The sequence below is a fragment of the Crocuta crocuta genome, unplaced genomic scaffold (assembly GCF_008692635.1).
Source record: "Crocuta crocuta isolate KB4526 unplaced genomic scaffold, BGI_CrCroc_1.0 scaffold30, whole genome shotgun sequence".
NCBI classification, from domain to species: domain Eukaryota; kingdom Metazoa; phylum Chordata; class Mammalia; order Carnivora; family Hyaenidae; genus Crocuta; species Crocuta crocuta.
The window spans coordinates 13172271-13183946 of NW_027528345.1; the positions used below are offsets into that span (position 1 = coordinate 13172271).

The 11676-nt window shown below is 57.0% G+C and overlaps 1 protein-coding gene across 2 annotated transcripts; it reads right to left on the bottom strand.

The window, feature by feature from the left end:
- Window positions 1–2755: 2755 nt before the first annotated feature.
- Window positions 2756–11090, bottom strand: SP7 (Sp7 transcription factor). Of its 2 annotated transcripts, XM_077753618.1 has the most exons (3): window positions 10868–11090; window positions 10346–10373; window positions 2756–5622 (listed from the first exon to the last, which is right to left on the bottom strand). In XM_077753618.1, exons 2-3 carry the CDS (start codon window positions 10364–10366, stop codon window positions 4345–4347), a joined length of 1299 nt encoding a protein of 432 aa, XP_077609744.1. In that variant the 5' UTR covers window positions 10367–10373; window positions 10868–11090; the 3' UTR covers window positions 2756–4344. The 2 variants fall into 2 exon arrangements, with proteins under 2 accessions (XP_077609744.1, XP_077609745.1); XM_077753619.1 differs by lacking the exon at window positions 10868–11090 and having other exon boundaries at window positions 10346–10447.
- Window positions 11091–11676: the final 586 nt, after the last annotated feature.

Sequence of the window (11676 nt, forward strand, 5' to 3'; positions counted from 1 at the left end):
TAGCGGCGGGAGGGAGAGCGGCGCGGGCGTGGCACGGGCGCCAAACTCTAGTTAAGGGTCGGAGCGGGTTTTGTGTGTGCGTGTGTGTGTTGCTTTGTTTTATGCGAGACCTCTGTTTTTCCCAGTTCCAAATTCCACAACACAGTTTCCCACCCCCCTCTCAGCGCTCGGAAAGCCCAAAATAAGCCACGTTCAGGGAAGTGAACTCTGCCAGGACTGTGGATCATCCGGAGGAAAATGCGGACTGTCTCGGGCAGCTGGGTAGCCAGCTGTGAAAAGCCTCTGGGAGGAGTAAAGTCAGGGGAGACCTTGGGAGGAAGAGGGAAGCGCCAGCCAAAACTTGAGGTCCCCCGGGTTAGGCGCGGAGGACGAGTGAGAACGATTGGAAAACTGACATTTTCTGAGCACGTATTGTAGAGTACGGTGCTTGTTTAATCTTTACAACAACCCCGTGAGGTGGGTACTGTTGTATCACCAAGAGGAAAGTGAGGCACAGAGAGATTGGACCTAGAAATATGAAAACCAGGCGTCATTCTGATTTAAGTATAAAAGTGAGATGGGGCGCCTGGCGGGTTCATGCGACTCCATCTTCGGGTAATGAACTCGCGCCCCTTGTCGGGAGTAGAGTTTACTTAAAATAAGTAAATAAAAAAAATAAAAGTGAGATTGATTTTATTCTGTTTCCAAAGGATGGAGCTAGAATGCAGAATGGGTGCGCCTCTTCTTGCAGTTGTGATACTTTGGAAACGTTTTTGAATTCTTTGAGCCTCGGTTTCCTCACTTTTGGACCCTCCTAATTATTTCACGTGGTTGTTTCCCATACAAAATAATGGAAATGAAGCCATTTAATAAATGGTAAAGCACTAAACACTTGATTAGCCATAACTGCCATGAACTTGGTGACCTTGAGCTTTGGTTTGGTTTTTGGGTTTTTTTTTTAATGGTTATTTATTTTGAGAGAGAGCTAGAGAGAGCAGGGGAGGGGCAGAGAGAGGATTCCAAGCAGGCTCAGGGCTGTCAGCACAGAGCCCCTATCTAACAGCAAGATCATGGTCTGAGCGAAATCAAGAGGCGTTTGCCTAACCCACTGAGCCACCCAGGTGTCCCTGGTTTATTCATTTAACAAAGGTTAATGAGCAATTCTAAGGACCATGCTCTGGGGACACAGAAATGAAGAAGGCATAGTCACTGCTCCCAAGAGTTGCCAGTCAAGTTGGAGAAACTAGGGGGCATTCTAGGTTTAGCATTCTTGTCTGCCCCTCCTTTCTACCTGAAAAGTTGCCCCCAAGAAAGTGATTCCAGGGTCAAAAAACAAGAAGGCTCCTCTGAAAATGCCCTTAACGTGGAGAAAGCCACGGGTCTCCTCTGCTCTGGGACTTCCCAAATGTTAGTGATCGTACACACCCGAGAAAAATCTTGCTAAAAATGCAGGTTCTGCGGTGGAGCTTTTAAGCTGTAGCCCCAAAACGCCCCTCACCTGATACTGCACAGACCAAATTTTAAATAGCCTCAGTTTAATTTGCTGGGTTAGTTCACCGTCACCTGCAACGTTACAGAAGACTTAAAGGGTGTAGAGTAAAACTGAGGGTAGTTCGGGGAAACTGGCTGGGAGAGCTCTCCTTGAGAAGGGAAGGCAGTGCAGGCTTTGGAGGTAAAGAGGCAGTCCCTGACTCTGATAGATTAGTGGGGGGCACTGAGAATCCACCGACAAAGTTTTTGTTTGTACCTCAGTCATGGTACCAGCCAACCCACACCCACCAAGAAATCACTGCGGCCTCGGCCTCCAACTTCCTACTCCTTTCGGTACACCGATTTTCACCAACAGGTTGTGGTGTAATTACCGATTAGGGGCCTTCCACTCGCCCTGTAAGATGCACTGGGGAGGAGAAACAGTGCGCTGTGTATTCATTCAGGCCCCCACCTCCCCCGTATTTAAGGTTTGTGCCGAGTTTTTCACGAGGTGCAGATTCTTGGGAGGCCGACCTCCAGGCCTAGCGCACTTCCCACTAACTTCACCAGGGGGCGCGGCGGCCCCGGCGACACAGCAACTACGACCCACCGCTCCACGGGCTCCAAGCGCTCAGCGGGCGGTCTCCAATGTGGGAGGGGGGTGCTCCTTACGACCTGGGCGGGAAACCGAGGCAGCGCCGGGCCGCTGCCCGAGGCTTTTAAAGGGGGCCTCGACTTTGGGAGGCGGGAGGCGCCGGCGGAGCCTGCGTGCCCGGAGTTCGGCCCGCGGAGGCCCGGCGCCCCGGCTCAGGGCCGGTAACCAGGCGCACATGGCCCGCCGGGCCCTGTTTGTCCTGGCAGCGCGCCGCCGCTATTTGAGGCGGTTTTTATCTCCCAGAAACCAGCAAAACCCCAAGCGGAGTCTAGGGAAGATGAAAGGGGCCGAGGGGCCGGGAGGGGAGGGCCGCGGGGCCGCGGCGGGCGGGGGCTNAGGGCCAGTCTGGAAACCTCCCCCCCTTCTCCACTCGACACAGAGAGCTCTGGGCGCTCACATACTGACCTCCGCCCGAGGGCCTGGCCGACGCGGCGTTCTGCCGCGCGCACAGTGTGCCAACGGGCACGATAGGATGCCCGTGGGGAGTCTCCAGTTTGCCAAGGAAAAATCCTGTGGCTCACTCTTCTTCCTTCCTCTTTCTCTTTTCTCACCAGGACAAAATTTAAAATCAAATTTTTTATTAAATAATAATAATAATTAAAAAAAAAAAAGACTCCATGAGGGCATGATCCTTTCCCTTCCACACAATATTACCCTCTCCCCAAGCTCCAGAGGCTTTAACCCTTTAACTTGGGGCCTTGAGGGAGCAAGAGACAGAAAAGGAGGATCCAAAGTCACAGGAAAGGCGTTTAAAGGCACGAAGCGGCTTTAAAAGTCACCAGAGGTGGAGTTGGGAGCATTGGAAGTGGGAGGGAGGAGGAGCGGTGAACGCAACCCCAAATCAGCTTGGGGACCTCTGTCCTCCTAGCTCTATAAATTCTTCTTTCTCATGGCTTTTAGGCACCAGCCTAGTAGTGCCTTGTACAGAATAGGCACTCAATAAATACTTGATTTATTTGAATCTGATCCCAGAGAAAGCCTTTCACACCTATTCTTTAGGAGAGGCACCTCCAAACCAGTGTGCTCCTCCTGTTAGGTGGGCTTCCACAAAAAAGTCCTGGATGGCAGCTGAAAGCTCTCCATAACCATGGCAACAAAGGATTAGCCTGCAGGGGTCACGGTGTCAGGGGAGGGGCAGTGGAAGAGCCTGATCTGGGGCCAAGGGAGCTGGGGTACAATCCAGTCCTCCCCTCCATAGGGCTTGAGGTTTCACAGCTTCTGGCTGGGGCTGGGAATATTAGGGATCCCTAACTGAGAGGACCCCCCCCCATCAACTCTTTAACAGAGATCTAGCTAACCAACCCTATTAGCAGAGATTCCATTAAAAGAGAAACCCCATTAACTGAGACCCTGATGATAGAAATTCTATTAACAAGATCTCCACTAACACTTTTTCTGTACAGAGATACATTTAGCTAAAATTTCCATAGCAGAAATGGACCTCCTTCCCTCCCCAGCTCACTCTACCTGACCTGTCATCATAACTTAGATAAATAGAATTATTATTATTAGTATTCATTTCTCTTGGAACATCGGGGTTAAATATACAGGCCTGGGGGCAGCCTCCCTGACCCTGGGGTCACCCCATTTCTGGGATCAGATCCCCACTGGTCTGCCCCCCTCTTGGCACCCTGCTCCCTGCCAGATCACTAACCCCAATCCCCCTAACTCTGGTCCCTAATGAAGAGGCCACCAGGGGGCAATAAATTATCATCATTATCATCATCATCATCATCATCATCATCACTGTGTTTGTAAAAAAGGAAAACAAAAAAAAGCGCTCTGGAGCATGGAAAGCAAGTGGGAATAAGAAATTGGGAAGACTGGGGCCTGGAAGCTAAGCAATAGTGGTAAATAAGCTTGGGAAGCAGAAAGAATGTTTGCAGATAAGTTAGTGAGATGGGAGAAACAAAGTGTTGAGAGCCCGACGGAAGGAAAATGAGATGATGCAGTAAGAGCAGAGGAGAGGGAAGCTGTGAGCAGGGGCGAGGGAAGAACTTAGGAAGCCAGAGTGTGGAAATCAGGCACGAGGTGAGGGCCTGAGATGAGAGTTTGCAGAACAGGCTCAAGGCAAAGGGAAGGGTGAGCCGAGGAGGCATGCTAGGAGACACCCAGGCCCAGGATGTTGAGAGCCCCAAGGGCAGCATGCATGGGGCAAAGGGGGCGAGGGGCAAGCAGTGGTCCACGAAGCCAGGAGATGCTGGTGAGGCAGCCCTGGGACTGGAGACCCTCCGCCCAGCTCAGATCTCCAGCAGGTTGCTCTGCTCTGGGCTGCCCTCAGGGGCCTTCTCTGGGGGTGCCGGGGAAGCAGAAGGTCGGGGCGTCTGACTGGCCTCCTCTTCCCCCGCACCGCGGCCCTCCCCCAGTTCCTTGGGGCCGCTGGGAGGGGGCCCTGGGCCCGGCTCGCCGTGGGTACGTTGGTGCTTGCTCAGGTGGTCGCTCCGGGTAAAGCGCTTGGAGCAGAGCAGGCAGGTGAACTTCTTCTCCCGGGTGTGGGTGCGCACGTGGCGCTCCAACTCGTCCGAACGGGTGAACCTCTTGCCGCAGAAGAGCCAGTTGCAGACGAAGGGCCTCTCGCCCGTGTGCCAGCGCAGGTGAGCCTTCAGGTGTGAGGCCTTGCCGTACACCTTGCCGCAGCCGGGGATGTGGCAGCTGTGGATGGGCTTCTTCCGCAGCCCGGCCGCCGCTGCCCCCAGGCGCTCTAGCTCCTGGCAGTTGGGGCAGTCGCAGGAGGAGCGCCCGGCTCCGCCGCCGCCTCCGTACGCGCCGCTGCCCCCTGTGCCTGCGCCCCGAGGGGGTTTGGCCCCGCCGCTCCCCTCCAGCTGCCCGCTATTGCTCACTGCCTTGGGTTTATAGACATCTTGGGGCAAGACGTGCTGGGGCCCTGGTTGCAGGAGGTGGGGAGCTGGATAGGGAGCTGGATTAAGGGGGGCAAAGTCGGACGGGTAAGTGGGCAGCTGGGGGTTCAGTGGAGGCTGGGCAGGGCCTGTGGGCAGCGTTCCTTGCAGCCCATCGCCCTGCCCCTGCCCACCGCCTAGCCAGTTGCCCCCGGGATGCATGTCCCACCAAGGAGTAGGAGTGTTGCCCGGACCTGGTGAGATACCTGCATGGATGCCTGCCTTGTACCAGGAGCCATAGGGGTGTGCCATGTCCAGAGAGGTGTAGACACTGGGCAGGCAGTCAGAAGAGCTGTGGCCCTTGGGCACTAGTAGCCCAGGGTCCTGGGTGCCCGTGGGCCCAGGGAATGAGTGGGAAAAAGGAGGGTAGTCATTGGCATAACCCGAGGTGGGTGCCGGAGGACTGCCTGCAGGTGAGAGGAGTCCATTGGTGCTTGAAAAGGGGGCTGGGTAGGCATCCCCCATGGTTTTGGGGGCTGAAAGGTCACTGCCCACAGAGTAAGGCTTCTTTGCGCCTGTTTTGCCCAGTGTCGTTGAGTCCCGCAGAGGGCTGGTGCCACCAAATTTGCTGCACGCCGCCGTCAGCATGGCCAGGGGACTGGAGCCATAGTGGGCTTCCTCCTGTGGACAGAGGGAAGCGCTGCTTAAGGGGAGAGAAAGGGAAGGGCAAATCCCTGGGACAAGACCCAGAGACCTGGAGAGCAGAACCCTGGGGTCCGGGAAGAGTTGAAGAGGATGGGAGATGGAGGTGGAGAGGCCAACGAAGAACACTGGGCCCCAGGGCAGAGCTCACATGGATTCGTGGAAGGAGAGAGAGGTCCAGACCGCAGCCTAACAACCCGACCCAGGAGGGAGGAGGCAGAGCTCCCTGTGGAGTTCCTGGAGGGTGCCAGGGCCTCTGCGGAACAGAGACACTTCTTAAGTAGCAACGAGAAGAGCCGGGGATGGAAGCAGCACCTGGGTGAGGTGAGAATTAAGGGGTCCTGCTCCTGAAAGTGGGTTCAGCGTAAAGGCCATGGTCAGAGACTTGGAGAGAAGAGATAAGTCTCAAAGAGAAACATGGGGAGAGAGAGAAGTATTAGGGGACTGCAGCCACCCCCACTCCAGATTTTCCCAGCTCCAGCCCCATGTTCCACTTCCTGTCTCTGCTCTAGCTCTCGACTAAGGCAGTGAGTGGCCCGGTCTCCCTGAGGCCACAGCCTCATGTAAGGAATAAGGAATCTCTTGGCAGGGACTCTAGGGCTGGGGAGCAAGAGGAAGCGACGCGGAGACACTGGGACATTGAGAGGGAACAGGGCTGCCGCCAAGCCCGGACTGTGGCTGAGGCAAGAATGTCTTTCAAGCGGGCAGTGGGCACCTCCTGCTTTGTGGAGGCAGCTGGTACCCCTTTGGGAGGGCTGGAGGCGCCCAAAGTCCTCACACTCCTCCGGGGCTGGGAATTGGGGTGGCTAAGACATTGGCTCACGGCCGTACCCCTCCATGTCCAGTAGCCCTTATGTAGCTGGTCTCTCTATACCCTTCCAGCACCATGAGTGAGGGAAGATATGCAGACGTGAGGCGTGGGGGTCTTTTCCAAGCACAAAATGCCCTTAATGCCCATCATGCTACCACTACCCGGCCAAACCACCCTGAGATTCCCATCCCTTGGGAGGTCATGGTACCCCTCCCTGGGTCAACCTCAGGACACCCCAGGAGGAGATACCCTCCAGCATCTCTGGCTGGTACAGAGATCCATGACTGAGAATCCCACCCAAAAAGATGCCCTCAAAAGGCAATGTACCCACTGCTTTCCCAGTAAAGCTAAAAAAGAACTCAAGCATCCAAGACCTGTCCAGTCCCTCCAAGCTTGCGGGATGTGTGTGTGACACTGATCCTACAGGTAGGTCTGGGGTTTTATGTTGCAGTGAGGGGCGTGTGCAGTCACCACCCCTGTGCTGCTCCCCAGGTGCACACCTGCAGCCCCCGCCCTGCCCAGTTACCTCTCTGAAGCCCTGTTGACCCCACAGACTCCCAAATTTGAGCCACCAAAACCGTCCTCAAATCTGGCTATGGGAAAAGCTCTGGGTCCTCCCCAGCCAAAGTTTCCCTTGGAGCCTCCCGTCTCACAAGCAGAGGGTAGACTGAGGCAGGGTTGCTGGCAGGAGTCAAGTCCTAGCAGAACGGAGACGTAAAAACATGCAGTGCGAAGGAGAGAGGCAGAGACCCAGAGCCAACAGGAGCAAAGGACCCTGCGCAGGGTGAGGCACAGATATAAAAGCCACCGGGGGGTGAGGGAAGGGGAGGCAGAGGGGGAAACTGGCATCAAGGGGCAGAAATGGGCTGAGACCCAAAAGAGCAGGGAGGTGAAAAGACAAAGGGCAGAGAGAGAGAGGAAAGCAGAATAAACAAAGAGGTGATGGAGAGAGGACTCAGCTAGGAAGGCGGAGGGAAACAGAGAGGAAAAGGAGGAAGAAAAAAGAAAGGGGGAGGGGGAGGGGGAGGAGGAAGACAGATCTCCTACCTAAAAGAAAACCACCATGATGCTGGGCCCCAGAAAACCCCCAGACCAGGCCACTCCTCCCTCCTTCTCCCCCTGACCGCTTCTCCCCCTCGGCCCAGCCCGGCTCCGTTGGTTTCCCTGCGGTCGGTTTATTTTTAAAAACGCCGACGCCGTCCCCCCCGCCCGGCCCTCACACTGTGGCCACAGGGGCCTCAGCCAAGCCCAGGGACCCCACCCAGCTGGGGAGAGGGAAGGAGGGGTGAAAGAAGGCTAGCAGCCCCAGGCCAACAGGAGACCCCAGCCCTGGAGTGGTGGCCCCCAGGGCCCCTGAGGGCAGAGAAGGGGGAGCAAGGCACCAGACCCCCTCAAAAGGTTCTGGAGGCCAAGAACCAGGCACCTGGCTAGGTTCACCACAGCCTCAGTTTCCCTTCTGCGGCCACTTGCATGTTCCTGAGGGGGTCCTACGTATGCGCCCCCATACTTGGTCAGATGTATCACCTTCCCAGGGGTCCCACCTCCCAGTTGTTTTTCCTCCGACCTCTACCCCACCTTCTGCTAAAACAATAAAAGCAGGCTTCAAGTCCTGAAGAGGGGTCTCCTTTTCAGTAAGAAAGAACGAAGAGCTGTCCCAGCTTTCTCACTCCTATATGCAGCTGGGGAAGGGGGTCCCCTTTTCCCAGGGAGCTCACAGTGCCGGGCTGACCTCCTGCCGAAGCTCACTCTATATATGAGGGCCAGCTGGCCATCCAATCTGAGCACACAAGGGTCCTGGATTCCACTTGTCCATGTGAGCCTCCGCCCACGTTGTCTGGTTCTCCCCACTTGCAATTCTCCATCCCCATGTAGCCCTCACCCCCATTTCTCCCTCCGGCCTCTTCCCCTGCAGCTCGCTCAGCCCAGGTGAGCCTCTCCTCAGACAACAGCTGTTTCCCTCTCTGAACCTCCAGTTTCCTCCTATCACCCGAGAGCCCACCCATACCAGGCGGAGGGCGTCCTAGGTGGGGGAAGGGGACAGCTGAGGGCCCCGGTGCCCCAAAAGTAGGAGAAACAGACAGGACTGGAGTGCCTTTGTGTTGGGGGCATCTCCAGTTCACGAGGAGTGAGGGACACGAAAGCCCAGATCCTAGCACACACTCCTCTTGCCAAGTGCTCCCTGATCCTGTGTCTTTCCAGCAGGCCTCTGGGCCAGCCCCTCCCCCAGACACCAGTGCCACGCTGGCAACCTGGCATGGTGCCCACGCCCACTGACACTGCCCCTGCCCCGGATGGACCCAGCATCTCCGCGCACCTTGGTCCGGGAACTTCCTCAAGACCAACCACAGTGTTCCGATGATGGCTCAGTATAGAGTCCCGTGGGGGGATGGCAGGGTCAGCGATCTGCCCTCATCGCGGCAGGCCGTAGAGCGCAACACCTGGGGACCCCGACTGGATACCGAGCAGTGACGAGGGACATCGTGTCTGCACCACTGGCTTGCATGCCATTCCCTCCAACTCAGTCACAAACTCGCCATTCTCAGCCTTACACACACACACCAGTCCTCACTTGGATGACCAGATGCTCAGATGGTCCAGCTGGTACACATCCACACACACACACACCTGTGCTCTCACAGAGCCAGCCACGCGTATGCAGGCACGCTGGTTTGCACCCTAGTGCTTATGCCCAGGCCAGTGATCACAGGCGTTAAAAGATTTTCGCTCCGTCTCACACACACCTCTCCCGGAGGCTGAATGAATCGGCTTCCTGGTCAGCCCATCGCCCCTGGGACCTGAGCTAGGGGACTGAGAGCAGAGATGGGGGCTTCTGAGGGGCCTGAGAATATGGAAAGTTCAAGGCTACTGAAGGCAGCTAACCTGAAGGGGGGAGGGCTTTCCAGCCCCAAGCTCCTATGGAGGGACTCAGAAAACAGGACAGAGATGATGACAGAGAAACAGAGTCAGAGATCCAGAAACAAGGAGAACTCAGGACATTCTGAGTGGCTTTGAGTGGCTATGAGTCTTTCCTTTCCGGCTATGCACCTGGAGCCCCCCCTGGACAGAGTCCGTGATTTCTCAAGACCCCCACACCTGACCTCCATGGTACCCTAGTGCCCTCCATCCCTAGTGCGAAGGCAAGGGATGCCGGGGTCCCAGCCTGTAGGGGAAGTGGCCCAGTCCGCCCTGGAGCCTCCCACTCCCAAAATAGAGCTAAGTTTGTCTTTGGCTGAAAGCTAAATATTTGTGAGCCGGGCAGGCGGCCTCAGACCCTGGCCCTCCTCCTTGCTTCCCTCTCAGGCCCGGGCCCAGTTCCTCTGGTCAGCCCCCCCACATGCACAGGGCTGCCCTTCTCCCTTCTCTCATAGCTCGCCTCTTCCCCTACACACCCCTGCCCCGAGGCCCACCCCCTGCCCACCTACAAACCAGACAACCTGCGGCCCAGGCTCAGGCCAGGAGCTCCTGGGTATGGGACCCCCGAGGCACTATACCCAGTGCAGTGCCTGGTGCCCACCCCACCAGCCCTCTCACTCTCTCCCCCTGTCTGTGAAGGCTGACCCATCTCCCACCCCTCCTCTTCCTCCTTTCTCCATCGCTGTCCACTCCTCAGGGTTGATGTGTGCTGCAGACCCAGAGGTCCATGCCTTCTTCTGACCTGACCCCTCTCATCTTCCTTTGACAGCTCTCTGACCCCTGGCCCCTCTCTCTGCAGCCCTTCCTCCTGCCCTCTGCTCCCCACTCTGATCCCTGTCCTCTCTCCTCATCAGAGGGACCCTGGAAGTGACAAGCACCACAGCCACTGTCTGTGTGAGTTGGGAGGCAGGGGGCGGGGAGGGATTAGGACCATTAGGACTGTCGCTGGTGTCCTGGGGGGGCGGAGGGGGCTGTTACCTCAAGCAGGGAGGACGCCATCCTGAGGCTGGGGAACGGGTCCCAAGGAGCCAGGCAGATGGAGAGAGCCAGCCGAGCCGGAGAGAGAGAGGGAGAGGGAGGGAGAATGGGAGAATGGGAGAGAAGAGATCTAAAGTTAGAAGGGACTGGGGGGTGGGGGGTGGGGGGGCTGCTCTCTGTCTGTAGGGATCCACCCTCTAATTACAGCTTTCCCAGCGGAGAAGGCTCCGGATCCAATGAGCAGGGCGAGAGAGGGAGGCAGAGGGTCCAAATTTCCTGCTCCATTTGCTGAGCTCCCCAAAGAAGGGATCTGGGCGGGAGAGGAGAAACAGGGCTCCAGGGAAGGGGTGGAAGCAGGAGGAGGGTAGGGCCATGGGCAAGTTGTCAAGTGTCCTGGGGAGGGGGAGGTGCTGAAGGGCAAGGGTGGAAGGGACGGTGGGCCTCGGTGTCCCCCACCCTGCCCCCCAGCCATCCCATAGACATCCGCGGGAACCCCTCCCAGGGCTCCCCAATGTCATGTACCTGGGGGCTCTGGGGCTGGGTGTCCTGGGTCTCTCCTCCCTGGAGGTCTGGCTGTGGGAGTGCGGGCAGGGGGTGGCCTGAGGGCCCCAGGAGGGCTCCGCTTCTCCCGCAGTTCAGCTCCACTCCTGCTCCCACTCGGGCTGGGATCCTACAATCCTACTCTGACTCCAGAGTCCTGGCTGCTCCTGCCGCCGCCGCCGCCGCCGCTGCTCCCACTGCTGCTGAGGCCCCTGGGCTGCTGAGGGAAGGAACAGGAGGGAAAAGGAACAAACCCCAAACNGACATACACATTCACAGACAAACACAGGATGATACATGCACACGTCTGCGCACACAGCGTTGCCCACACGGCCACAGCCGCTGTCATGAATGAACACAGACAAAGTCACACACAAGTGAGTACAGTGACATGGCTGGAGTTGCCCATACCACACACACACACCCGAGCTGACCACAGAGATGCTTGCTTCCCCAGTCACCCACCTCTAGATCAGGAAGACAGTGTGTGTGTGCGTGTGTGCATGCGCCGTGCAAGAGTCAGGAGGGAGGCCGTGCTCTGGTTGGAGGCTGCTGCTGCCCAAACTTTTAGGGTCACTGTGGTGGGTTCGAGAGCAAGGCCTGGAGGAAGGGGTGAAGAGTGGGAGGAGGGCTTAGCCCAGACTCAGGGGTTCCCCAATCTTCTTCCCAATGCCTCAGATTCACTCCTAAGAAAGTACCACCGAGGCCTACCTCACTTTGTGGGGCAGAACCTGGCTCTTCTGATTCTAAGAAAATTGAAGGTGGGCAGGAGTGAGGGTGGAGGTAGAAGT

What these genes read in the sequence shown, in the direction of transcription:
- SP7 (XM_077753618.1), bottom strand. Translation starts at nt 10,366, where the DNA reads ATGGCGTCCTCCCTGCTTGAG. An exon ending in TGGCGTCCTCCCTGCTTGAG is followed by an intron (nt 5,623 to 10,345) that starts GTAACAGCCCCC and finishes CTCTGTCCACAG; the next exon opens with GAGGAAGCCCACTATGGCTC.